The sequence below is a fragment of the Molothrus aeneus genome, chromosome 27 (assembly GCF_037042795.1).
Source record: "Molothrus aeneus isolate 106 chromosome 27, BPBGC_Maene_1.0, whole genome shotgun sequence".
Classification (NCBI taxonomy): Eukaryota; Metazoa; Chordata; class Aves; order Passeriformes; family Icteridae; genus Molothrus; species Molothrus aeneus.
In genome coordinates, this window is record NC_089672.1 from 4,988,693 (window position 1) to 5,015,535 (window position 26,843).

At 59.0% G+C, this 26,843-nt stretch overlaps 2 protein-coding genes across 3 annotated transcripts in view; one reads left to right on the forward strand and one right to left on the reverse strand.

Annotated features, from left to right (window-relative positions):
* The first annotated feature begins 844 nt into the window (after positions 1–844).
* Positions 845–17,900, forward strand: CTXN1 (cortexin 1). 2 transcript variants are annotated; one of them, XM_066566393.1, is made up of 3 exons: positions 845–973; positions 15,840–15,924; positions 16,625–17,900. In XM_066566393.1, the coding sequence occupies exon 3, from the start codon at positions 16,769–16,771 to the stop codon at positions 17,021–17,023; it is 255 nt and encodes an 84-aa protein (XP_066422490.1). In that variant the 5' UTR covers positions 845–973; positions 15,840–15,924; positions 16,625–16,768; the 3' UTR covers positions 17,024–17,900. The 2 variants fall into 2 exon arrangements, 1 of the variants encoding a protein (XP_066422490.1); XR_010785094.1 differs by lacking the exon at positions 845–973 and adding an exon at positions 11,723–12,005 and having other exon boundaries at positions 16,625–16,772.
* A 2,727-nt stretch (positions 17,901–20,627) lies between these two features.
* LOC136566844 (fibrillin-2-like) overlaps positions 20,628–26,843 on the reverse strand; it is a 71,577-nt gene continuing 65,361 nt past the window's right edge. Inside the window, 7 exon segments of the mRNA XM_066566164.1 lie at positions 20,628–21,002; positions 21,377–21,545; positions 22,699–22,930; positions 23,460–23,579; positions 23,953–24,081; positions 24,588–24,704; positions 25,448–25,570. Of these exon segments, the coding sequence (XP_066422261.1) occupies positions 20,628–21,002; positions 21,377–21,545; positions 22,699–22,930; positions 23,460–23,579; positions 23,953–24,081; positions 24,588–24,704; positions 25,448–25,570 (1,265 nt within the window).

Below are 26,843 nucleotides of genomic sequence, written 5' to 3' on the forward strand. Positions count from 1 at the left end.
CTGAAACCCCCCCAAGGTACCACATCCCTAAAATCCCCCCAGGAACCACATCCCTGCATCCCTAAAATGCCTCCAGGAACCGCATCCCTAAAACCCCCCCAAGGTATCATATCCCTGAAATCCCTCCAGGAACCACATCCCTGCACTCCCCAGGAACCACATCCCTAAAATCCCCCCCAGGAACCACATCCCTGCATCCCTAAAATGCCTCCATGGACCACATCCCTGAAATCCCCCAGGGACCGCATCCCTAAAATCCCCTCAAGGTATCACATCCCCGAAATTTCCCCTGGATACCACATCCCTGCAACCCTAAATCGCTCAGGTTACCACATCCCTGAAGTCCCCCCAGGAACCACATCCCTGCACCCCTAAAATGCCTCCAAGGTACCACATCCCTGCACCCCTAAAATGCCTCCAAGGTACCACATCCCTGCATCCCTGAAATCCCCCCAGGAGCCACATCCCTGCATCCCCCCGCTCCACCTGTATCCCCGGCTCCCCTCGTCCCTCCAACCTCCCCCCGCCCCACATCCCGCACCCCTTTCCGCATCCCCCCGCGTTATCCCTGCCCTCCGCAGCCCCGCACGCTTCCCACCCCCTCCCGCCTCCTCGCAGCCGCTGCATCCCCCCCAGCGCCGGGTACCACACCCCCGCATCCTCCATCTCCCGCATCCTCCATCCCTCCTCGCATCCCCCGCATCCCTCCCCACCCTCCGCATCCCCGCACCCCACGCATCCCTCCCCACCCCGTATCCTCACTCCGCCCCCCCCGATCGCAGCTCCCCCCCCCCCCGTTCCGCAGCCCAATCAGGGCCGCTCGGAGGAATTCAAACCCCGGCCCCGCAAGCGCCGGCGGCGGCTCCGCTCCCGGGCCGGGCAGGCTGCGCCGTGGAGCGGCGGCGGGGCCGGTCCGGATGGGCTCGGGGAGCGGCGGGGCGGGCGCGGCCCCCGCCCGCCGCCCGGAGCGCAGGTGAGCGGGGAGGAACCGGGGGGAACCGGGGGGAACCGGGAAAGTTTGGTGGCGGAGCCCCGCGGCTGCACCGGGCACCGCCCGGCCGCGGCTCCGCAGGGGCGGTGCGGGATGCGGGGGGATCCGCTCCCGGTGCCGCTCCCGGTGCCGCTCCCGGTGCCGCTCCCGGTGCCGCTCCCGGTGCCCGGGTGGGCTCCCTGTGGGCATGGGGGGTCCCGAGAGGTGCGGTATCCCCGGGGCCGGGGGTCTGTGACAGCCTGGGGTGGGGGGGAGAGGGGAAAAAAGGGGAATATTGGAAGGAATATCGCTGTTCGATAAAATCTGGGATGGGCGTTTCGGGGAAGAAGAAGTGGAAAACAAGGAATTCCCGCAGCTGCTGCAAAGCCGCTGATTTTGGGGTTCTCCTGTCGGGGAGCCAAGGGGCGGCTGCCGAAGCCCCCAAGGGCTGAGGGGATTTGAGGTCCCCACCCCGGTCTGGGAGACGGTGGGGGAGGCGGCTTCGGGAAAGTTTGGGATGAACCGGAGCCGCTGGGTCCCTGCTGGAGCCGGGGGTCGGTGCGGGAGCCGGGGGGGTCCCGCAGAACCCCGGGACAAGGGGCAGAGCCCCGGAGGAGCCGGGGCCGTTCCACTCCCAGCCCCTCGGGAAGAGCTGCGGGAGCTCTCCGGGAGTGCCGGGGAGTGGCGGGGGGAACTGGGGAAGTCTGGGCCGGCTGGAGGCAGCTTTTGGTGCAGAGCCTCGTGTTGAACATGAGCTGAGGCTCCAGCAGGGCCAGCTGTGGGATTGAGGCGCTTTGGGGGCTCCTGGGACCCGGCTGCCGTCCCCTCCTTTCTGCCGTTGCCGGGGTTCTGCCTCCTCCCAGCTCGGCTGGAAGGTGCCCCAGAGCCCGGCAGGGGACGGGGCGATGCTCGCGGTGGCTCCAGCGCTGCCCGGGCTGGGCTGTGCGTGGGACAGGAGCCGGGGATGGTTTTCCCGGCCGAGGGAGGCGGTGGGAGCAGGATCTGCCCGGTTGCTGTGGCAGCGCAGCCCCAGCGCTGCTGGCAGTGCCCAGGTCCTTGGGTGAGGCTCTGTTTTTCCCTGAGCAGCCCTGGGAGGATGCCTGGGCTCTGTTCGGGGTCTCTCCCCACGGTTCCTGTGCCAGGAGGGGAAGGGAAGGAGGTGGGATCGTCCCTGAAAGCGGCGCGGGTGGAACCCCCGGGCTGCAAATGCCCCCGGGAAGGACGAGGACAGGGCCTCAGGCCGTGCCACGCAGGGTTTCGGGTGGAGATTGGGGCAATTTCTCCACAGAGAAGCTGCTCAAGCACCGGCACGGCGGCACTGGGGGCGTCCCCATCCCCGTGGGCGTTTCAAACCGTGGATGTGGCACTTGGGGACGGGGACCAGCGCTGGCCTGGGCAATGCCGGCAACGGGCTCAGCGACCTCGGGGGACTTTTCCAGCGTAAACAATTCCCTGATTCCATCACCTGGGACAGCTCCAGGGCCACCCAGCAGCGCCTGCTGTCCCCAAGGCTCCATCCACCTGTTGCCGCTGGCCCCGGCCGGGCGCTCCCGCTGCCGGCGGCATCTGCTCGCTGCTCCCGGGGCCGGGGCAGCGTTCCCGGGGCTCAGCGGGACGGAGCGGGCCGTGGGCAGCCCGGGCAGGCCGGTCTGGGGCTGGAGCAGCAGCAGGGCCGTGGGTGGATGCCGGAAAAGCCGGAGCTGGGAGCGGCAGCCGCGGTTCGTGAGCTCCGCGCCTCCCCCGGCGCCTGACACGGTGACAGCAGCGGGTGACAGCAGCGGGTGACAGCAGCGGTGACACCTCGGGCTGGCGGCTCTGAGCTCCCTGCAAGCGCCGAGTGCCGCCGGTAAATGCCGAGCCGAGCTCTGGGAGCGGCTGATCCCAAGGAAGCGCTGCCCGGCTGGAGCTGCGCTGCCTCCGAGCGCTCCCCACAAAGTGGAATTGATGGATCGGAGCTCCCCGGAGGGAGCCCAGGGCCATCAGGCTGAGCTGCAGCCCGGGGCGTGGCGCTAAACCCGGGATTAAAGGAATGACCGAGGATGGAGAGGGAATGGCGGGATGGGAGTGCTCCAGGGCGTGGGGGCAGGGATGGAAAACTGGGATTAAAGGGGAGCTGGAGGCTGTTCCCCGCTGGAACCTGCAGGGAAGAGCTGTGGGGACCCAAAAGAGGGATCTGGAGTGGGTCTGGAATTGTTGATCCCAGTCGTGCCTGGCTGGTGGGACAGGACCTGCCCGTTCCCATTCCCTTTCCCATTCCAGCCGTGCCTGGAGTTGAGTCTGTCTGGAAACCACCCGGGATCCCGAGGGAGGGACCCACCAGACCCTTCCACGGGCACCTGCTGAAGGATTCTGTGGTGTGGGAAGGGCAGGGTGCTGCTGGGGAGCTGGGATGAGCCTGAGGTGCAGAGCTGCAGCCTGGGAAGCTCCCAGCATTGGGCAGCACAGCTGAATCCATGGATTTTCACATCTCCCCGAGCCCTTGCGTGGCTTTCCCTTCCTTGGTGCCCACCAGGTCTCTACATCTCAACCGCCCAGGCAGAACCTCCTTCAGGGAAGATTTCTGGAATCCAAACGTTTCTTTGGAAGCTTCTGCTGGGATTCCCCAGTCCTTAGGAATGGTTTGGAACAGAGAGCCCTGAACCCACAGGAGAGCCGCAGCTTTGGGGTCATGGAGAGGAGCAGAATCCTGGGAGCTCCCAAAGAGGCCGGGCAGGAGCTCCTGGATGCTCCCTCCAGCCTGGAGTGGCTCTGGAGGCCGGGCAGGAGCTCCTGGATGCTCCCTCCAGCCTGGAGTGGCTCTGGAGGCCGGGCAGGAGCTCCTGGATGCTCTCTCCAGCCTGGAATGGCTCTGGAGGCCGGGCTGGCCGGGGCTTGGAGCAGCCTGGGGCAGTGGGAGCTGTCCCTGACCCCATTCCATGATCCCACAGCTCCCTTGGAGGTGTCCCCGTGTTGTGGCTTTGCCATCCCAGCCTCGCCGTCCCCACCTTCCCGCTGCCCTTGGGGCTGGCCCAGCCCAGGGGGATGAGGGATCCTCTGGCCTGGGAGAGCTCTTGGCTGGGGGAATTCAGCTGGAAAATCCCTGGATCGGCCCCGTGGAGCTGCCCGGGGTGGGAAGGGCTCCTCAGGGCTCCTCAGGCCGGAGACTCCGGTGCCTGAATTCCCTGAATTCCCGGGATCTCCCGCAGCCCCTCTGCATTGCAGGGCTGGGAGTTTGTCTTTAATTGTGCCGGGCTGTGCTAACGAAGGGATTAAGGCCTGGGAGGGCGAGCGGGTGCCGGCCAAATTCCCTTCCAAATTCCCTTCCCTGCTCCAAGGGCTGTTTTGTAACGCTCTCCTTTCACTCCTTCATCCCTGCCTGGAGCATCCCACACTGGGATCCAGATCTGAGCCACTGCTGGGGCTGGGCCATGAGTCCCCAGCAGCTGCTGAGCCTTCCCAAGGACTGAGGGATGAGGGAACTCCTGGATGGAGCTGGGCACTCCCTGGGTGGAGCTGGGCACTCCCTGGATGCCCCCTGGGCTGCTGGGGGTGTTCCAGAGGGATGGGGATGGGCTCAGGGCAGGGCAGAGCTGGGGGATGCTTTGTCTCCTGCTCCCTGCCGGAGCTGCTCCATCCATGGGATCCTCTCCTCTCCTCTCCAGGTCAGGGATGCACCCAAGGCTCCTCCAGGAGAGGAGGGGGCTGGAACCAGAGCTGCTGCCAGGGGATGGAGCAAACACACACGGATTCTGCAGAGCTGTGCAGGACAGGGGCATCGGGAACATTCCCTGAGAGCAGCAGGGAGGGAACCTCGTCCCCAGGGCACCTGGTGTCCCGCCAGGCCCGGGGCAGACACAGCCCTGCTGGTCCTGGAGCAGAATCCCAGCCCAGCCTGGCTGCCAAGGTGCTTCCAGGAACGCCTCTGTCCACCAGGGCACGGCGGGGAGACAAACCAGGCAGTGATGGAGAGAGAGAGCTTGGACCAGGCAGTGATGGAGAGAGCTTGGCACCGGCCTGGCACAGCGTGTCCTGGCAGGGCAGGAGCAGCCTGGGATGCTGGAACAGGGCTGGAGCCACGGGAGCTGCAGCCCAGAGCAGGGTGGGGGACACAGGGATCCCCTGGGCAGGATGGGGGTCCCAGCTGCAGGGGGACAGCGCTGTCCCCCTGTCTGTCCCTGCCTGGCACAGGGGAGTGGGAAGGGGAAGGGTTCCAGCACTGGGATGAGAGGATTTGGGTGCTGGGGATGCTCCTTCCCTCCTGCTCCGTCCCGAGGGTGTCACTCACCCCAACCCAGGCCAGGCATCCCTGGCCCTGGGGGAGCCATGGAGGAGGGGAGAGATGGGGATGGGCCAGAGGGACCTGCTGGGATCCGGACCCTGCTGGGATCTGGGCCCTGCTGGGATCCGGGCCCTGGTGGGATTTGGACCCTGCTGGGATCTGGGCCCTGCTGGGATCTGGGCCCTGCTGGGATCCAGGACCCTGCTGGGATCCAGGACCCTGCTGGGATCTGGGCCCTGCTGGGATCTGGGCCCTGCTGGGATCTGGGCCCTGCTGGGATCTGGGCCCTGCTGGGATCCAGGACCCTGCTGGGATCCAGGACTCTGCTGGGATCCAGGACTCTGCTGGGATCTGGGCCCTGCTGGGATCTGGGCCCTGCTGGGATCTGGGCCCTGCTGGGATCTGGGCCCTGCTGGGATCCGGACCCTGCTGGGATCCAGGACCCTGCTGGGATCCCCCTGGTTTTGATAGAGATTTTTGGTGATTTTGGGAATATTTTGGGGGGATTTTTTGGGTCCGTGGCCATCCCTGCCTTCCCTAATCCTGTCCATCCCACAGCACATCCCTGGAGCAGAGTCTGGATCTGGGGAGCCTCAAGGAGCTTCCCAGATCCTTCCCCTGCCTGGTTTGCCCCAAATGCTGGGGACCGTGGCCAGATTTGATCAGGACCTCCCCTGAGGGAGGCAGGAATGGGATCCCCCTGCTCCCTGCAGCCCCTAAGCCTGGATAAAATCCCGGGGAGTTCTCGGCATGGGAACGGCATCGATTTCCCGGAGCTGAGCCCTGGCCCTGCCATCGATCTGCATTTTTATCAGCTCATCTCGGTGACTGAGAGGCTTTGGCACTGCGGGGGAGGAGGAGGAGGAGGGAGAGAGGAGGAGGAGGGAGAGAGGAGGAGGAGGAGCAGCTCAGCTCTGGGGATGCTGCCGGGGGTCCCTCAGCTCCTCGGGGCTCCTGCTCGGTCCTGCAGGGCCCCACATGTCCTGAAAAGCCTGGAGGGATGGAAGGAGGGATGGAGGGATGCAGGGATGGGAGGAATCAGGGATGGAAGGAAGGAGGGATGCGGGAATTGAGGGATGGGAGGATGGAAGGATGGAAGGAATGAGGGATGCAGGGAGGGAAGGATGGAAGGAATGAGGGATGCAGGGATGAAAAGATGGAGGGAATGAGGGATGGAAGGAATCAGGGATGGAAGGAATCAGGGATGCAGGGATGGGAGGATGGAAGGAATGAGGGATGGAAGGAATGAGGGATGCAGGGATGGAAGGATGGTGAGGGATGGAAGGAATGAGGGATGCAGGGATGGAAGGATGGAAGGAATCAGGGATGCAGGGATGGAAGGATGGTGAGGGATGGAAGGAATGAGGGATGGAAGGAATCAGGGATGCAGGGATGGAAGGATGGAAGGAATCAGGGATGCAGGGATGGAAGGATGGAAGGAATCAGGGATGCAGGGATGGAAGGATGGAAGGAATCAGGGATGCAGGGATGCTCTCCAGGTTAAAACACTCCCCAGGCAGAGAGGCTGGGACACTTTTTTCGTGCTTTTGGGAAGGACATGGAGCAAATCCAGCGAGGCTTCGCTTTCCCTCCTCGCCTCCCTCTCCTGCTCCCTCTGAGCTGGGTGGGCTGGAGGGGCTGAACAATTCCAGAGAATTCCCCAGGCGGGGAGGGGCCGCTCTTGTCGCCTCTGGAATTCCTTGATGGCAGCAATCAGCCCGTGCTGGCCCTGGCAAAGTCCATTTCCCCTCGGATTCACGGCCGTGCGGGGATGCTGGGCTGGGGAGCACTCGGCATCCGCCCTGGATTTGGGGGGGTTCCCTCTGTTCGGCCTCTGCTGCCTTCCCAGTCTGGTTTTAGGGGCTGGGAGCACCCTGGGACAGCGGGAGGTGCCCAGGGGCGGCACTGCCTGCGCTTCAAGGTCCCTCCAACCCAGCCCGGTCTGGAATTCTGTGGCAGGAGCGAAGCTGCCCAGGCTGGGATCGATGATCCCACTCTCGTGCGTTCCCATCCCCGTTTATTTCGGGGCAATTCAGCTCCGTGGTCCTCACAGAGCCTCGGCTGCTGCTCCGGGTCTTGGTGCACGTGGAGGGTGGCTCCGAACAGCGCCTCCGACCCAGGAATGATTAAAAATCCTTTAATTGCAGCGCCGGAGTTCTTCGGAGCTGAGTCTTTGCCCATTTGCTCAATAATTCATGGCAGAGCCCGGTAATTAAATGCTAAAGACCCGATTTGCCTGGCATTGTTTGCAATTCCATTGCTGCTTGAATGCAAGAAATTACCGAGTCATTTAATTGGTAATTAAAAGTAATGATTGCTTCCCATGCTCCAGGAATTACTCAGCATTTCTGGGGTTGTTTGCACACAGCAGAAACCGCCCTCCCTGTTTTCCAGGCTGAATTCCTGTAAACTTATCCCTGGATTGGTGCTGGGGGAAGCCTCGCGCTGCCCCATCCTCTTTCAATGGCTCATAAAGAACAGGAAAAATGCAAATTAACACAAAATGAGGCGGCGCAGGCTGCCCGTGGGAAACTCCTGGGTTTGATCCCCTTCGGGCTCTCCCACCGCACATGGCCTTGGATGGGTGGATTCGGGGGGAATTTGGAATGTCCAGGTGCTTTTGGAGCTGGGTTTGGGCCTTTGGATGAGGGAGTGTGGGGCTGTGTTTATAAATATCCCACAATTCCTGACAGGGGAAATCGGGATCTGCTCCCGGGGAACAACAGGACAAGAGGGAACAGCCTCGAGCTGTGCCAGAGGGGGCTTAATTTGGATATTGGGAAAAGTTCTTCACAGAAAGGATGGTCAGGATGAGGGGTCGGGAGCTGGCACTGGGATGGGATGGGATGGGAATGGCACTGGGATGGGATGGGAGTGGCACTGGGATGGGAATGGCACTGGGAAGGGCTGGGAGTGACTTTTAGGACCCTCCAGGAGCCTTCCCCAGGTTTTGATCCCCAGGGACGGGTCCTGGAGTGCTCAGGAGGTGTCCCCACCTTTTTGGCACTGATGAAATCCCGAATTTCCTCCTCCTGGGGCTCAGAGACCCCGACCCCAAGGGAAACATCCCCTGAACGGGGCAGGGCAGGGCCCTGGGGGAGCTGGGAGCCCCTGGAGGGGCTGGAGCTGACATTTCCCAGAGCCTCGGGGAGCGCTGCCCCAGCCTGGAACTGGGATTGCAATTCCCAGAGCTGGGGACAGGGAATGAGTTCATTTTTTGTGCAGAGCTCCGGAGCTGAGCGTGGCTGTTCCATGCACAATCCAGGCACGGATAACCTTTGCTTATTCCCAGCCTGGAGTTACCCTGGGCTGGGTTTTTGCTGCCTAAGCCCTTCCAGCTGCCCTTTCCTGCTCTGATTCCCAAATCGCCGGCTCTGGAGGCACCTCGGAGCCAGAATGTGAATTAATAATGTGCTAAGAAAATAAAGACACTTCAACAGCCTTTAAATCAAGGGGAACAGCCTGTTAAAGGCTTTGGACAAATCCCATTACTTTGTGTGCAGTTTTAGGGCTGGCAGGAATAAATCTCCCACCAATTTATGGATGTGACAAATTCTTTCAGGAAGAAAGAATCCCATGGGATGCTCCCGGTTATCCAGAGATGCTCTGAGGAGTTATGGAGCAGATTGATGTGTCCCACCGCAAGTGGCAACACAATTTGTGGCCTCTGGGTCACCTGGGCTGGCATCAAAATCCATTTTGGGAGCCTGGGATGCTCCTCCCTGGGCCCTGGAGCGGGGCTGGGGTGGCAGGAGCGGAGCAGGAGGAGGGGACGGGGACTGGGAATTTCCTGTGGTTGGTGCATGGCAAGGAAAGAGGGATCAGGGAATGCTGTGGCTCTGGAGCTGCTGAAGCCTCTCCTGGGGTGGCTGCAGGGACCTGGACCCTGCTGGTGTCCCCAGAGCTCCCTGTCCCCTGGACTGACCCCTCTGTCACTCCCATTTTTGGTGTCACAAACCTCGACCAGGAAAGGCTGGTTTTGATGGAAAACTGCAGGAATTTGGTTGGGATTGTCCAGAGCCGTGGATTGCCCTGGCTGCAGCCCCCAGTTCCTGCCTGGGGACACCTCAGGGCTCCCTGGAAATTGGGGTTTCCTCCCTGCGTTTGCCTGACCCTGGAAATTCCTGCTCCAGGAGTTTCCTCTGTTCCCCTTTGGAGCACCCAAAGGAGCAGGATTGCCCTCGTGGCCTCTCCTCGGTGCTTCAGGGAAGCTGCGGGGATGGGATTCTGTGCAGGGAGAGCTCCTGCAGCAAGCAGGGAGCAGCTCAGGTGTGAAACATCCCTCACCTGTCCAGGAGAGCTCTGCAGGGCTGGGCTTGGCTCGGGAAGGGGCAGCGAGCTGGAATTTGGAATTCTCTGCTTGAGCAGGGGAGCCTGGAGAGGACAGGACAGGACAGGACAGGACAATCCCTCAGTGTCACCAGGAAATGTTGGGAGTGAGGCCTCAGCCCAGGGGTTCTGGGAGGGCTTTGGTGCCATCCAGAATAATTGTGGAACTGGATAAAGCCTCCAAGGCCATCGAGCCCAGCACTGCCAAGGCCACCCCTGTCCCCAAGTGCCACATCCCCGTGGCTTTCAGCCCCTGCAGGAATGGGGATCCAGCCCGTTCCAAGGCCTGCCCACCCTTTCCATGGAGGAATTTCTCTCCTGCAGCCACCCAAGCTCCCAATAAGCCCAAGTTGATTTTCTTTCATTTCCATTGGCAGCTGAAATCCAACCTGCCGTGGCTGGAAGCTGCAGGAAGCACAAATGGTTTTCCCCCAGCCACGGGCAATGTTTTTTTTTTTTTGGTTTTTTTTTTTTTTGCCTGGAACTGGAGCAGCCAAGTGTGGGATTGTCCTCCAAGCAGGAACAGTCACTCGGTGCCACAGGGCTGTACCCGGAGCAGCCACTGCAGGTTCCACAGATCCCTTTGTCAGCACTAAAAAGGGCTCAGATCCTGCTGGAGGTTTCTGGCATTTTGTAGGGAAGGGAGCTCAGATTAGAGAAACACTGGGATTTTCCTGTCCCCAGACCGCAGGGCTGAGCGTGGGACAAGGCAAAGGCTGAACCTCATTTCGTTATCCAGCAGGAACCTGCTCCTTCCTGCCTCCACCTGGAATTTCTTCAGCATCCCCCAAACCCCAGATCCCCCTGAGGCTGCAGCTCCAAGCCTGGCTCTGAGGCAGGGCTGGGATTGATATTCCTGAGTGCCAGAATTTCTGAATATTCCTGAGTGCCAGAACTTCTGAATATTCCTGAATCCTTGTGCCTCAGGGCGCCTCTGTCCCCAGCTCCCCCTGAGACCATCCAGCTTTTTGTGCTGTAGGAGGAACAATTCCTCAGCACAAGGATCTCTTCCAGCTCTGAGAGCCTTCCAAGGAGAGAGGGCAGAGTGGGAAGCTCCACACAGCAATTCCCACAGCCAGGGGCTCTTTATCAAGGACTTCGGGAGAGGCAGAGGAATTTTGGGACAAAAGTCTTGAAATTAAAGTTGAATTAAAGCCACGAATCCCAGAATGGCTTCAGCTGGGAGGGACCTGAAAGCTCTTCCAGTCCCATCCCTGTCCCAGGGTGCTCCAAGCCCTTTCCAGCCTGGCTTTGGATGGATGGATGGATCCATGGATCACGGATGGACGGATGGATGGATGGATGGACAGGGATGGATGGATGATGGATGGATGGATGGATGGATGGATGGATGGATGGATGGATGGATGGATGGATGGATGGATGGATGATGGATGGATGGATGATGGATGGATGATGGATCCATGGATGGATGGATGGATGGATGGATGGATGGATGATGGATCCATGGATGGATGGATGGATGGATGGATGGATGGATAGATGATGGATGATGGATGGATGATGGATGATGGATGGATGATGGATGGATGGATGGATGATGGATCCATGGATGGATGGATGGATGGATGGATGGATGGATGGACGGATGGATGGAGAGGGAGGCTCTGAGCACCCTTGGCCACATTTGGGATTTGGAGATGGCACAGAGGATGGATTTTTCCAGAGGAACTCTGGGAACTGCCAGGACAGCCACACCAGGCCCTGTGGCTCTTCCAGGAGCAGGTGGGAAGGAGACCTTCAGGAACTGTCCATCCATACGAGCAAAGCAATTTTAATTTGCCCCTGCTGAGCTGCCCTGTGCCCCGGGCACCGAGCGTTCCCTGCGCTGCTGGAGTGTGGAAAACTCCCCGTGGGCACCTCCCAGGAACCCAAACTCCATCAGAGAGGTTTTTTTTTGGGATCACAGGGATGCCAGAGCTTCCCAGGGGTCAGCAGGGAGGCTTTTAGGATGCAGGTGCTTCTTAGGGGGCAGAGCAGATTTTTTGGGGATGCAGGAGCTCCCTGTGGGATCAGCAGGGAGGTTTTTTGGATGCAGGTGCTTCTTAGGGGGCAGAGCAGAATTTTTGGGATGCAGGAGCTCCCTGGGGGGTTTTTTTGGGATGCAGGAGCCCCCCGTGGGATCAGAGGGAGGTTTTTGGGATGCAGGAGCCCCCCGTGGGATCAGGGGGTATTTTTTGGGATGGCAGGGATGCGGAGCCGGGGCGGGGGCGCAGCTCAGCCCCAGAGCCCGAGCACTCCCACGGTCTGGCTTTCCCAGGCAGGCGCCTCAGGAAACTTCTCCGGCTCCGACTGCTGCGCTCCACCTTTTATTCTAATGGATTCCGCATCGCCATAGGAACCCGCTCGGGCGGCAGCGAGCGCCGCCGCTCCCCGGGAGCCGGGGGATGGCCGGGGATGGAGCCGGGAGCCCGGGGCGGCGGCCAGGTACCGATCCCGAGGGGACAGGGACCCCCAGCCCCGCTCTGCCGGGGGGGGGCAGCCAGGAAATGTTCCAGGGTGGGTGGAGAGGGCAGGGCAGCCGGGATTTGGGGTTGGATTGGTTTGGGAGAAGGGTCCTTGGCAGGGTCGGGGTCTCAGAGCTTGGGATTTGGGGAAATCCGTCCCTGCGTGGCTGGGGCTGGGCTGAGCCTTCCCCTGGGCTGCTCCTGGACGGGATGGGACATCCCAGGCGCTCCATGGGGCTGATCCACTGGGATCTCCCTGGATCCAGGGTCCATCTGCCCCACGCTGCTGGATCCAGGCAGGATTCCGGCTTGGGAGAGGGGCTGGAGCCCTCCCGTCACCCACAGGCTGCTCCAGCAGGGAACTGCCCCAGCTGGAGAGATCCTGGGAGCAGGTTTGGGATGTGAGGGGACACCAGACACCCGAGGAATCCTGATCAGGCTCAGGATCCTCCCTGGGCATTGTCCCGACCCTCCTGCATCCCTTTGTCCATCCCACAGGGCTGGGGGATGGAGAGGGGCCGGGAGGGAGCCCCTGGGTCCTGCTGGATCCTTGGGAAGGGCTGGCACTGCCCGGTGCTGGCTGTGCCTGCTTCTCCAGGGTGGGATGGATCCACTGGAGGGTTGGGAACAGCCAGGCTGGAGGTGCAGGGGGGGCTCAGCATCCCCCAGGCATGGACAGGGTGGGAAGAAGGGTCTGACCCTACCGGGGAAGCTGGGAAGGGGAGGTGGATCCCAGTGGCTCCCAGTGGATCCCAGTGGATCCCAGTGGATGGGATTCCTGGCACAGCGAACACTTTTACTCCTGCTGGGCCTGGCACAGGGCAGAGCAGCAGCCCCTGGGGCAGCCCTGAGCTGGGGCAGGAGCAGATTCCAGGGGTAACAGAGCTTTGGGACTCACAGCACGGGGAGACAGGAAAATCAGGATTGTCCCAGCCCCACAAAGCAGGGAAACAGCCCCGTGCTCTGCAGGAGCCTCACACCCTGCTTTGACCAGGGCCAGCTCCGTGCCCGGGGCTTGGATCCCGCTGGAAGTTCAGGATTCCCTGGCAGAGCCCCTGGATGTGCTCCAGAGGCTGCCAGGCCCCGTCCCAGCAGCAGCATTTACTGAAAAAGGCAATGCAGGGATTGCAGCTGCTCCTGGGGGGGCACCAGGGTGTCCAGAGGGGCACGGAGCTGCCTCTGTCCCTCTGTCCTGCTGGACACGGTTCAGACACGGCTCAGACACGGCTGGGACACGGCTCAGACACCAGGACCCGCTGCTGAGGAGGTGAAGGGAAGGAGGGAGGGACCCCCATGGCCCTGCCACTGAAGCCTTTCCCCACCTTTGAGGAGTTCAGGCACCAAAAAATCCTGGAAAAAACATTCCGGGGAGATTTTCCAGTGCTTCACTTATGAGGGTGAAGATGAGGGTGGGGAAGTGCTTTTAAGGGAAAAGAGGGGAGATTCGGGGTGGAATGAGGGAGGAATTTGTTAGGATGAGGGTGGGGAGGGGCTGGGATGGAATTCCCAGAGCTCCGTCCCTGGAGGTGCCCAAGGCCGGGGGTTTGGAGCTGCCTGGGGCACTGGAAGGTGCCAGGGCTGGCTCTGGATGGGCTTTAAGGTCCTTCCAGCCCAAACCTGGATCCTGCCCTCCATCCCACCTGGATCACACCCAGATCCTGCCTGGCTCCGTGCTGACTCCCTCCTTTGTTCGTAATAAGCATCTCATTAGATATTCCCTGTTCCCAAATTAACATTTAATTCGTGCCTCGTTCCCAGAAAAAACCTGGGCACAGCCTCCTGGAATTGTTGACAGTGATCCTGTTCCTTTGTGAGCTCTGTCCCTATTAAGCAATTTCCTCGCCTGTGTCTTTTGAGTTACTAAGGGAACAGGAATAAAATCTTAATAAAACTCCATCAACTGTTCCTGAAATAACAGCAGCTCCTTGGAGGGGCCTGAGCGCAGGGATGGGGCTCTGCTCCAAATTCCCAGGAAATCCAGAGCACAGAGTCGGGGATGGGTTAGGCTGGAAGGGCCCAAAGCTCGTCCAATTGCACCCAATTGCACCCAATTCCACCACCCCAGGGTGCTCCAGCCTGGCCTTGGACACTCCCAGCCACAGCTGCCCTGGGAGCCCCCCGTGAGGAAAAGGCAACAAATCTCAAAGGGGAATAAATCCTTTATTTTCAGGAGAAATAGTACTTAATATAAATAATATATAAATTATAGGAATATATATTTTGTATTAATAACATATAAATAAAATATAAATATATCTATAAAATAAAATACACGTATTAAATATAAATAAATATATTAATATTAATGTGTTAATAATATATAAATCATACCAGGGTTACCAATTAGCAGGAATTATTCGATTTTGTCCTGACTGTGCCTGATCCTCCCTGGATTTGGGCCCTGAGCCATTTGGCATCTCCAGATCCAGGATTTATTGCTGCCCTGAGCACCACAAAGGGGAATTTTTAAACCCAATATATCCATGGGAAGCACAGAGAGAGGCTTAGGCTAGGTTTAGGATACTGGGGGAATTCCTCCATGGAAATGGGTGGAATCCCCATTCCTGGGGGGATTTAAAATCTTACGGTTGTGGCACCTGGGGAGAGGGTCAGTGGTGGCCTTGGGATTGCTCTGCCTTGCCCTTCCCCATGGATATTGGATATTAAATATTGGATATTGGAGGCTGGATATTGGATATTGGATATTAAATATTGGATATTGGAGGTTGGATATTGGATATCGGGTATTGAATATTGGATGTTGGATATTGGATATCGCTGCCAGGGAGGGCAGGGGATGTTCCTGAGCTCTCTCAGGGAGATTTTGGGCTTTTTTTTTCCTGGAGCCTGAATTCAGGCTCCAGGATGCTGCAAGGGGATATTGGGGTGGATGTTCCAGAGAGGATGGTATGGATGTTTCAGGGATATTCTAGAGATTATGGTGTGGGTGTTGCAGGGATGATGGTGTGGATATTCTAGAGATTATGGTGTGGATGTTGAAGGGATGATGGTGTGGATATTCTAGAGATTATGGTGTGGATGTTGCAGGGATATTGATGTGGCTATTCCAGAGATTATGGTGTGGATGTTCCAGGGGGGATGGTGTGGATGTTCCAGGGATGTTGTTGCAGGGATATTGATGTGGATATTCCAGAGACTTTGGTGTGGATGTTGCAGGGATATTGATGTGGATATTCCAGAGATTATGGTGTGGATGTTCTCCTGAGGGGGTGGTGTCAATGTTCTCCCAGGGAGGATGACGTGGATGTTTTCCCAGGGAGGTTGTCATGGATGTTCTCCCAGGAATGTTGGTGTGGATATTGCAGGAATATTGATGTGGATATTCCAGGGATTTTGGTGTGGATATTCCATGGATATTGGTGTGGATATTGAAGGGACTTTGGTGTGGATATTCCGGGGATTTTGGTGTGGATATTGGTGTGGATATTCCTGGGAGGTTGGTGTGGATATTCCATGGATATTGGTGTGGATATTGCAGGAATATTGATGTGGATATTCCGGGGATTTTGGTGTGGATATTCCATGGATATTGGTGTGGATATTCCAGAGATTTTGGTGTGGATATTGCAGGGATATTGGTGTGGATATTCCAGAGATTTTGGTGTGGATATTGCAGGAATATTGGTGTGGATATTCCGGGGATTTTGGTGTGAATTTCTCCTGGGTGAGCTCTCCCAGTGCTGGGAATTCCAGAGCAGTCCCGGGATGTGCTGTTGTGCTCCCTGCAGCAGCCAGAGCCCCTGTTGTTAACCCTGTCCCTGTTCTCTCTGTCCCTCTCCCTCGCCTCCCAAAGCCCTGGAGAGCCGGAGCCCAGCTCGGTGACGGGGCTGTGTGGGCACAGCCTGGCCCTGCTCCTGTCCCCACGCAGCTGCAGCCAGGTGGGTGCCCCTGTTCCTTTCCCCCTGCTCCAAACCCTGGGGGAAGCAGCAGCTGGACACGAGTCCCCAGCAGGAACCAGCCCCTCCCTGTGCTTGTTGAGTCCATCCTGGGGCAGCTCCAGGCCTCCCTGAGCAGCCCCTGTGTCCCTACAGCTCCTTTTTGGTGGGGATCACCTGGGATTTGGGCTTCCAAAGGGTCCCTCAGCACCAGCCTGGGCCTCTCCAGGGATTGCTGGGCATTCATGGCCAGAGGAGCAGCCTCTGCACCAGTGCCTGTAGCTGCCCACCCGTGCCTTGTGCCCTCACCAGTGGCTTCCTGAGCTTGCCAGGAAATCCAGAACTCCCTGAGAACCTCCTGAGCACCTCCCTGGGCCTGTTGCTGTATCCCGTGGCTGGTTCCTCCTCCCCAGCCATCTCTGCTTTCCCCACATCCCATTCCTTCTCCTTCACCATCTGTTTTTCCACATCCAATCCCTCCTCCCTCACCATCCCTGCTTCCCCCACACTCAATTCCTCCTCCCTCACCATCTCTGCTTTCCTGTAGCCAATTCCTCCTCCCTCACCATCTCTGCTTTCCTCGTGGCCAATTCTCCCTCCCTCACCATCTCTGCTTTCCTCGTGGCCAATTCTCCCTCCCTCACCATCTCTCCATGCCCGTACCCAATCCCTGCTCCCTCACCGGTTCTGCTTTTCCCTCCAGGAGCTCTGGGCTCGCCCAGGAGCCGATCCCGAGGGTTTGCCCATGGAATAGGCGCTTTCCCAGGTGCCTGGGCACGCGAGAGGCTGAAGTTGATCGCCCCGGGGCACCCAAACCCGCCCTGCCCTGGAGCCCCCGGCCTCTGCCATGAATGATGCATCCACCATGGATTATGAACTGCTCTCCCCGTCCCTGGTGGAGCACCCCGCCGGCGCCGCGGGCATGGATGCCGAGCAGAAAACTGTCTTTGCCTTCGTCATCTTCCTCCTGGTGTTCTTGGTGATGCTGATGGTGCGCTGCTTCCGCATCCTGCTGGACCCCTACAGCCGCATGCCCGCCTCCTCCTGGACGGACCACAAGGAGGGCTTGGAGCGGGGCCAGTTCGACTACGCCCTGGTGTGAGGGGAGCCCGGGCCGAGCTCCGGTGCCGCCCCCGGCCCCGCTCCCCCTCCACCCACCCACCCACCCACCCACCCATCCCTCCTTCCCTCCCTCCCTCCGCAGGGATGCTCCGGGCAGGGGGGCGAGCAGGGGGTCCGGCCCCGGGGAGGTTTTCTAGGGGTTTCTCTCTTTTCTAAGCACTTTTCAGTTCTCTCGGCAGCCCGCGGGACGCTGGGGGTTGGACGGGGGGGCTGGACGGGGACCCCGCTGCCCCTCGTGCCCCCGGGCACCGCGGACGGGGCATGGCGGGACCTGCCCTCGGCCTGCGGGGCCCCTGGGCTGGGCTCTGCCCGGTGCCAGGCCCGAGCTTCGACCCCCGTGCCCCCGCTGCCCCCCGTGCCCCCCGGCAGTGCCCCTGTGGTCCAGTGCGTGTCCGTGTGTCCTGTAGCTGAGCTGTGTCCGTCAGGGGTTTCTCGGCACCGGCCCCCAGTGCTGGCTTTGTTCCTCCTCTGTGCCACTCCCGAGCCCCCCAAAAAGGGAGGGGAGGGTGGGGACCCCCCCGTGCAGCCCCCCCCTTGGCTCCAGCCCTGTCCCCTCTCCCTGTCCCTGCCCAGCTGGTGACACTGGGCTGAGCGAGGGGCAGTCCTGGCCTGGGGACACCAGGACGGGCCAGGGGTCCCCAAAACACCCGGGAGAGGCTCCTGGGGCATCCCTGCCGGGGTGTCCGGCCCTTCCCGGGCTCTCCCGGGGCTCTGGAAGTGGCCGAGGGGCTGCCAAGGGCCCTGGTGGGCAGCGGGACGGTCCCGCCAAGGGATTTGGGCCTGGGCGGAGGGAGAACCTCGCCCCCCTCCATGGAAAAAAAGGGATTTGGAAATAAAGCAGCACCGTGCCGACCCCAGCCGGCTCCCGCTCCGCTCTGTGCCGCGTCCCGGGAGGGGAACGGGACCCCCCCAAAAATCCTGGGGGCAGGAGGAGGAGGAGGAGGAGGAGGAAGAGGCGAGGGGTCACTGCCAGGTGTGACCACCAGGACACGGGGACCCAGCCCGGCCGCCTCCTGTCCCAGCACGGTCCGGCACAAATCCCCTCTCACGCACGGAGCTGTTCCAGGACATTTTCTGGCTGTCCCAGCTCCTGTTTGCCCCCGCCCGGTGCTGTCCCCGCTCCCTCCCGGCCCCGGGTGCCGCAGTCCCGCCCGCCCTCTGCTGGCACCGGGCTCCGTCTGCGCTGGCAGCCGGGAAGAGCTTCCAAAAACCGGGAATATCGGCCTGGAAGGAGCGTCTGGGCTGGGCTCCATCGGCCCCACCGCGGCCAAGCCCACCCAGTGCCACCCGTGCCATGGCAGGGACACCTCCCACTGTCCCAGGCTGCTCCAGCCTGGCCTGGGGCACTGCCAGGGATCCAGGGACCCACAGCTGCTCTGGGAATCCCTTCCCAGCCCCTCCCAGCCAGGAATTCCTTCCCAATACCCACCCAAGTTCCCCTGGTCCAGTTTGAAGCCGTTCCCTGTGTCCTGTCCGTCCATCCTTGTCCCCATTCCCTCTCCTGGAGCCCCTTTAGGCTGTGGAAGGGGCTCTGAGCTCTCCCCGGAGCCTTCTCCAGGTTGGAGAATCCCAATTCCATCTCCAAGGAAGCTCCAGGTTGGAGGTGGATGGGCCCAGTCCGTGCCCACACAAAGACACAGCTCCGATTAACCCAAAATAATTTTATTGTTGCCGTTGCTTCTGATACAAAAAAGGAATTCCACAAAGAGCCACCTCTCTGTGCGGGACAAGGGGCACAGGTTTGGGGGTTCAACACTGCCCCCCAAAAAAACCAACCAGCAAGAAATGTCAATATAAAACAAATTAAAAAAAAAAAAACAAAAACAAAAACTAAAAAAAAAAACCAAAAAACAAACCAAAACACCACACCAGAGAGGAAACTTTGAGCTTTGAGACTTTGGCTCAACACACGCACACAAACCCAGCTCTGCTAATTTATTATTATTATTATTATTAATACTTTTTGGATTTTGGTTTTTCTTTTTTTTTTTTTTTTTTTAAAAAGCACCTGTTGGAAAAAAACCAAACCAGAAATAATAATTAAAAAAAAAAAAACCAAAAAAAACAATCCCAAACATCAGGCCACCCATCCTGTCACAAGCTCTGGGACTCTTGTAAAATCCAGAGTCTGGAGCTGCTGCTTTGAAGAGTTTTCAAGTTTGCCTGGAGCCCCGATACAGTAAACACACACATCCCCCACCCCAGAGAAATTCCCACCCCTCCAAAAAAATGTAAAGCTACAGGAAAATGCACTCCTGACAGCACCGAGCCAGCATTCCTGTGGTGGTTTTCCATAAATATGGGAGGGTGGATGGATGGATACAGTGCAGAACGCTGGCCAGGAACCAGCACCCAGGAGCACCTCGGGCCTGGGGATGAGGCAGTTCCCGGGAATGAGCACCTTTATCCCGGGAATCAGCACCTTTATCCTGGGAATGAGCACCTTTATCCCGGGAATCAGCACCTTAATCACGGGAAATGAGCACCTTTATCCTGGGAATCAGCACCTTAATCACGGGAATGAGCACCTTTATCCTGGGAATGAGCATCTTTATCCCGGGAATCAGCACCTTTATCCTGGGAATGAGCACCTTTATCCTGGGAATCAGCACCTTAATCACGGGAAATGAGCACCTTTATCCTGGGAATGAGCATCTTTATCCCGGGAATCAGCACCTTAATCACGGGAATGAGCACCTTTATCCTGGGAATGAGCATCTTTTAGCCTGGGAATGAGCACCTTTATCCCGGGAATGAGCTTCTTTTATCCTGGGAATGAGCACCTTTTATCCTGGGAATCAGCACCTTTATCCCAGGAATGAGCATCTTTTATCCCGGGAATCAGCACCTTTATCCCAGGAATGAGCACCTTTTATCCTGGGAACGAGCACCTTTTGTCTCGAGAATCAGCACCTTTTATCCTGGGAATCAGCACCTTTCATCCCGGGAATGAGCGCAGGGCTGGTGGAGAACTGCAAAGGGTTCCCGCAAACCCAGGGAATGGCCCTGCAGGGATCGGCTGGGAGAGGCAGGAGGGGAAGCCCACAGGGGCTGAAGGGGCTGCAGGCGCCCCCAGAGGTGCTGATCCCACAGGGACATTCCCCATGGTTGGCTGTTGATCCCACAGGGACATTCCCATGGCTGATCCCACAGGGACATTCCCCATGGCTGATCCCACAGGGACAGTTCCCATAGTGGCTGATCCTACAAGGACAGTTCCTGTGGTGGCTGATCTTAGTAGGACATCCCCACGGCTGCCCCAGCAGGTGCTGATCCCACAGGGACATTTCCCCATGGCTGATCCCACAGGGACATCTTCCATGGCTGTCCCAGAAGGTGCTGATCCCACAGGGACATTCCCCATGGCTGATCCCACAGGGACATCTTCCATGGCTGTCCCAGAAGGTGCTGATCCCACAGGGACATTTCCCATGGCTGATCCCACAGGGACATTCCCCATGGCTGATCCCACAGGGACATCCCCACGTTGTCCCAGTGGTGGCGGCGGCGGTGGCAGGAGAGGATCCCGTTGTTCCCGGGGCGGGTGGCGAGGGGCAGGGCTGGGGTGGGGGTCTCTGGTGGCTTTAGTAGAGCTGGAGCTGCAGCTTCATCCTCAGTGCCTGGCCCAGCTCCCCCGCCAAGTAGTCGAGGTGGTTGTCGGCCTCGAGTTTGTGCAGTTCCCGCCGGCGGGGCAGGCCCACGCTGACGATCTCCAGCACGTAGGTGCCCGGCAGGATTTTCTTGCGGCCCAGGTGCAGGAAGCTGAGCCCTTCCCTGTGGTGGATGCGGAACAGCCCCTCCTCGTTGCCCTGGGCGATGGCGTAGCGCACGCGGTTCTCCAGCGGCTCCAGCGCCGGCAGCAGCTCCAGGATGTGCTCCTTGTGCGCCAGCTCCGACAGGTTCAGCGCCATGGACAGCGGCGCCTCCACGTCCATGCTGGCCAGGTTCACCGCGTGATCCTGCCCGGGAACAGCGGAATTAACACACCAACAGCAGAGGTTTGTGAACTCCCTCTGAGGAACAGCACCATGGAACGCTTTAGGTTGAAAGGGACCTCAAAAAGTCTTGTCCCAGCCCCTTGGGACACCTCCCACTATCCCAAGTTGCTCCAAGCCCTGTCCAGCCAGGCCTTGGACACTTCCAGGGATGGGAAACGTGGGCTCGATTCCTTGGTTTCACAAGGACGGTTTGGGGATGCCAAACCTGGGCAGACAGGGATGAGCTGCTGGCTCTGCCTGGACTGAGGGAACGGGATCCACTCCAGGCCCCCATTCCTGAAGGGATCCAGCCCCTGCCTTGCTCCAGCCCCTCCAGGATGCCCTGGGTTCCTCACCTGGTGCCTCTCTGTGCCGTTGACGCTGCGCCGCTGCCGGCCCCTCTTGGGGTACCCGTTGATCTTGCACTCGTAGCAGGTCTCGGGGGACAGCAGGTTGTCCTCATCCTCCTCCTGGGGCGCAGGCAGGTAGGGACCCTTCCCAAATCCCAAGCCAGAAATGCAGTGGCTGGTGGCAGAAGAGCAGAGGGAATCCATGAATCCAATGGAAATGCCAGCACTCCCCGGTTCTCCGTGTGGGAAACACCCAGAGGGTCACACATGGGTGTGATGTGCCCAAGAGACACCGCAACAAGGTGGTTTCATTAATTAACAGATTAATTAATGCACTGGGTGTATGCACAGAGCGCCTGCTGGCTGCCCTGGGATCAGGCACATGGGGCAGGAGATGTGAGTTACAGGAGCCTCCTCCAGCCAGGTCTCCTAAGCTCTTGGAGCTCCATTTCTCACCCAAGGTAGCTCAGCTACCTCTGGAGGCATAAAATCAGCAGGATGGCTTCGGTGGCAGTGTTGGAAACAAAAAGGTTTAATAAAAGGCAAAACAACAAACTCACTACAGAGAAAAGCTGATCCAGGTGCAAGAAGTCCTTGCTCCTGGTAAAACACCTCACAAAAGTGATTAGTTCCTTTGTTCTCTTCTTTTCTCTAGTAAATTGCCCAGGTGGGACCTTTTGGCTCTGTCACAGACATCTCTTATGAAAAATCCTTTCCTTAGGATTTTTTTCCTCCTGAGAAGCTGAGAGGCCTCAGGAACAAAATGCAAACAATGGTTATCTGCTGCTGTGGAATGCAACAGGTGCATCTGGGATTGGGATCATGTGGTTGTTTCTAATCAATGGCCAATCACAGCCCAGCTGGCTCGGACTCTGTACGAGCCACAAGCCTTTGTTATCATTCCTTCTTTTTCTATTCTTAGCCAGCCTTCTGATGAAATCCTTTCTTCTATTCTTTTAGTGTAGTTTTAATGTAATATATATCATAAAATAACAAATCAAGCTTTCTGAAACATGGAGTCAGATCCTCATCCCTTCCCTCATCCTTGGACCCCTGTGAACACGGTCACACGGCTCCTGTCCAATTTGCTTTCCTTAAGTTTGAGATGAAGTCCCCCAGGTCTGTAAGATGCCTTTTTCACCTAATCCAGGAGAGAAACTCCTGTGCTTCTTCCCTTTTTACGGGGACAAAGGATAACTTTGTCACTTTTATCACTCAACAGGGGGCACATTGAGGCTCTTGGGACGGGGCGAGGAGAAGCTGAGCGCTCCTTATCCCACATCCCCCCGCAGTTCCCAGCCGGGCCAGCCCCTCCGGGCCCTCCTTACCCCTGTCCTGCTCGGAAGTACCCCCCGGGGCAGCCGCACAGGTACCCCCCGTCCGTGTTGGAGCAGCCGTAGCTGCAGGGGCTGCCCCCGGCCGAGCACTCGTCCACGTCCTGGCAGCCCCCGAAGGCCTGGTCGAAGTCGAAGCCCGAGGGACAAACGCACTTGAAGCTGCCCAGGGTGTTGTAGCAGGAGGCAGAGCCACAGGCAGAGGGGCTGGAGCACTCGTTCTCATCTGCACGGAGCCGTGGAGGGGTGGAATGGGGGAGTCATGGAGTCACAGAGGCATCGGGTGTCACCCATGGGTACAGGGTGCATGCCATGGGTACAGGATACACCCCACGGGTACAGGATACAGCCCACAGGTACAGGATACACCCCATGGGTACAGGGTGCATGCCATGGGTACAGGATACAGCCCATGGGTACAGGGTGCATCCCATGGGTACAGGATACACCCCACAGGTAACTCCCATGGGTACAGGATACACCTCATGGGTACAAGATACACCTCACAGGTAAAGGGTGACTCCCATGGGTACAGGATGCACCCCACAGGTACAGAACCCATCCAGTGGGTACAGGATGCACCCCACAGGTACAGAACCCATCCAATGGGTACAGGATGCACCCCACAGGTACGGAATCCCTCCCACAGGTACGTGACACACCCCACAGAATGCACCCCACAGGTATGGGACACCTCCCCCAGGCAGGGCACGCCTCCCCAGGTGTGCCAGCCCTCCCCAGTGTGCCCCACTCACCCACGCACTGGTTCCACTGGTAGTGCTGCACGTAGCCCTGGGGGCAGCCGCAGCGGTACCCGCCCAGCACGTTCTGGCAGCCGTGCTGGCACCGGTGGTTCCCGTCACACTCGTCCACATCTGCACCCAAGGGACACACAGGCAGCTCACACGCTGTCCCCCGGCCCTGTGGGGGCTCAGGGACCTGCCTGGCACCCTCCATGCTGCTCCTGTGCCCCATTCTGGCCCATTCTGCCGGGGTGGTCCCTGATCCCAGCTGAGGCCTGGGCTGTCCCCAGCTCTGCTCTAAGATCTCTCCTGCTGGAATACGGCACCATCCCCTTCCCCAGGGATCATCCAGTCCAGCCCCCAGCCCTGCCCAGACCCCCCAGTAACCCCACCCCATCTCTGGGAGCGTTGTCCAAACACTCCTGGAAGTTCCCACCAGCACTGAGGCTCCTCAGAGAACCCCAGAGTTCCTCCCCATGGAAGCTCCCTGGAGGCCCAGCCCCACCTTCACAGTTGACCCCGGAGCTGTCCAGGGAAAATCCCTTCTGGCACTCGCAGTTGTAGCTGCCTGGGGTGTTCAGGCACTGCCCCTTGGCTCCACACAGGGAGGGCTGAGCTGTGCACTCGTTGTTGTCTGCAAAACACCACCAGGAGGGCATTGTGGCCACCTGGAAATCCATCTCTGGCCACCTGGAAATCCATCCCAGGCCACCTGAAAGTTCATCCTTGGTGACCTAGAAATCCACCCCTGACCACCTGAAAGTCCATCCCTGGAAATCCACCTGAAAGTCCATCCCTGGCCACCTGGAAATCCATCCCTGACCATTTGAAAGTTCATCCCTGGTGACCTAGAAATCCACCCCTGGCCTCCTGGAAATCCACCTGGAAATCCACCTGGAAACCCACCCCTGGCCCTGTGGCCACCTCAGATGCTGGGCAGAGCCCAGGCTGAGCAGCAGAAGGACAAAGCAGCCACTGCCAGGGTGACTGCAGAGGGACAGGGCTCAGTTTGAGGGGTTTGGGGACTGGGAAGCCTCTGCTGAGCCAGAGCTGCTCGGTGGGAACGGGCAGGGCAGGAATTGTGCACTCAGGAATTGTGCACTCAGGAATTGTGCGCTCACTCAGGAATTGTGCACTCACCAATGCAGGACGAGTGGTGCTGGGTGAAGCCAGGGGGGCACTTGCAGTTGAAGCCCCCGATGACGTTGACACAGAGGAACTGGCAGTTGTGCTGCTTGGTGGAGCACTCATCCAGGTCTGGAGGGACAAGGAGAAGGTCTCAGTCTGTCCCCCTGAGGCTGTGACACCTCAGTGTCCCTGTGGGTGCACAGCAGCAGCCCCGGGAACAAATCCCTTGAAGTTCCCCCAGGGGAAGGACAAACCTGTCCCCATCTCATACCCTGATGACGTGGGGACCTCATATCCATTATTTTCCTTGTTTTTCCCAATTATTTCCCCCAGTTTTGCCCATTATTTTCTCCCAATTTTCCCCATTATTTTTCCCATTCCCCCCATTTTTCCCCCCATTATTTTCCACAATTTTCCCCATTATTTTCCCCCCATTTTTCCCAATTATTTTCCCCGTTTTCCCCCATTATTTTTCCAAAATTTTCCTGATTAATTTCCCCTAATTTCCCCATTATTTTTCCTACCCCACACAGACACATCTGCAAGATGCAGGGATGTTCCCCTGCCTCTCCTGCAGGGCACAAATCCCAGGTTCTCCCAGATCCTGAGGCCAGGCTCCCCACACTGGGGGGGTGGGCACAGCCCCAGCCTGGCTGGTGACAATGCCACGTGCAGGGGACACCCCTCTGAGCTCCCTGGAGCTGTGCAGTCTCCAGGAAAGAACCAGGAGCTTTTTTTCCCCTGATGAGCCACACCTGGAGCATGGAAAGGTCAAACCCTCATGCACGGCACCTTTTCCCCACATCTTCCCGCTGACATTTTTCCACGTCTGGCTGCCCTGTCCCCTGTCCCCCAGCTTCCTGCTCCTGTACCTTTGCAGATCTTGCCATCCTCCTGCAGGATGTAGCCCCGGGGGCAGGAGCACTGGTAGCTGCCCTCGGTGTTCTTGCAGATGAAGTTGCAGGGCTTTGGGGACTGGTTACACTCGTCCAGATCTGCACTCCAGGGACAAAACACATCAGCTTGTGCTGCTGGGCAGGGTCCCCTCCACCCCTCGGACATCCCAGCCCACTCAGGGGACCCTGAACAGAAGGTTTTGTGCTCAGGGCTGAGATATCCCCCTGGATTCTGGCATTCCTGGATGAACACCCCATTTTCACTCTCCAGGAAGCAGCTGAGCAGAGCCGGGGGCTTTGGGGGAGCAGCTCAGTTTGAGCCAGCACAGCAAATTTGGGACAAGTCCTGCAGAGAGAGCTGTGATTCCAGATGTTTATGCCAACATCTGGATCCCAGCAGGGCGCTCAGCCTGCCTGGAACCAGCTGTGCAGCCTGGGAGGGGCTGGCAGCTCCCAAATTTCAGCTCAGATCCCAGTCCTGGGCTCGGGGAAGACTGAGCTCGTTTTGAAGGACTTAAAGGAGGACTCGGAGGTGAGCAGGGCCGAGATCCGGACCCAAAGCTCCCGGGAGCCCGGACGGGGTTAAGGACTGGGGAGGGCAGCCTGGGTGTAGCAGAATCCATGGAGCTTGTGAGAGCTCCATGGAGGATTGAGACTTAACAGTAGGAACCGCTGAGTCATGATGAGACAGCAAAATAAGCTCCTGTCCTTTGTCTCGCCCCATAGCTTATCTCTAACCCCATAGGTCACTTTTTCCCTAAATCTTACTATAGGACAAGTTTGGATGCCCTTATAACCTATAAAAAGGGGCTGGTTTAGCCCATCTGACAGCAGAAGAGCCGTCGCTGGAACCCTTCACAGACCCCTCAACAAACCATCCACCAGGACCTCTCCTTCTCCTCTCTCTCGTCTGCTTCTGCCCCAGCCAAAGGCGCCCTAGCGAGCCAGCAAAGAGCTGAAATCCTGAGAGAGCTGAGAATCACTAAAGAGCTGAAAATCACCGAGCTTGCTGAGGGTGGCCAGCGGCTACGAGCTGACTGGGTATGCGGGCACTCTGTCAGCTCTCCCAGAGGGACTGAGCTATCCGGACTGGCCTGCATCGCTCGGGGATAAGCCCAATATCTGGGTCCTATCACCCGGGGGCGGTGGGGCCGTGCTGGGGGCGGTGGGGCTGTGCCTGGTGCCCAGGGAGGGCAGCCCGGGGGCAGTGGGGCTGTGCTGGTGCCCAGGGAGGGCAGCCCAGCATTGGTGGGGCCATGCCCGGTGCCCGGGGAGGGCAGCCCAGCATTGGTGGGGCCATGCCTGGTGCCCGGGAAAGGCAGCCCAGGGTTGGTGGGGCCGTGCTGGTGCCCAAGGAGGGCAGCCTGGCATT

Coding starts and splice junctions, on each gene's coding strand:
- CTXN1 (XM_066566393.1), top strand. CDS start 16,769: ATGAATGATGCATCCACCATGGATTATGAACTGCTCTCCCCGTCCCTG.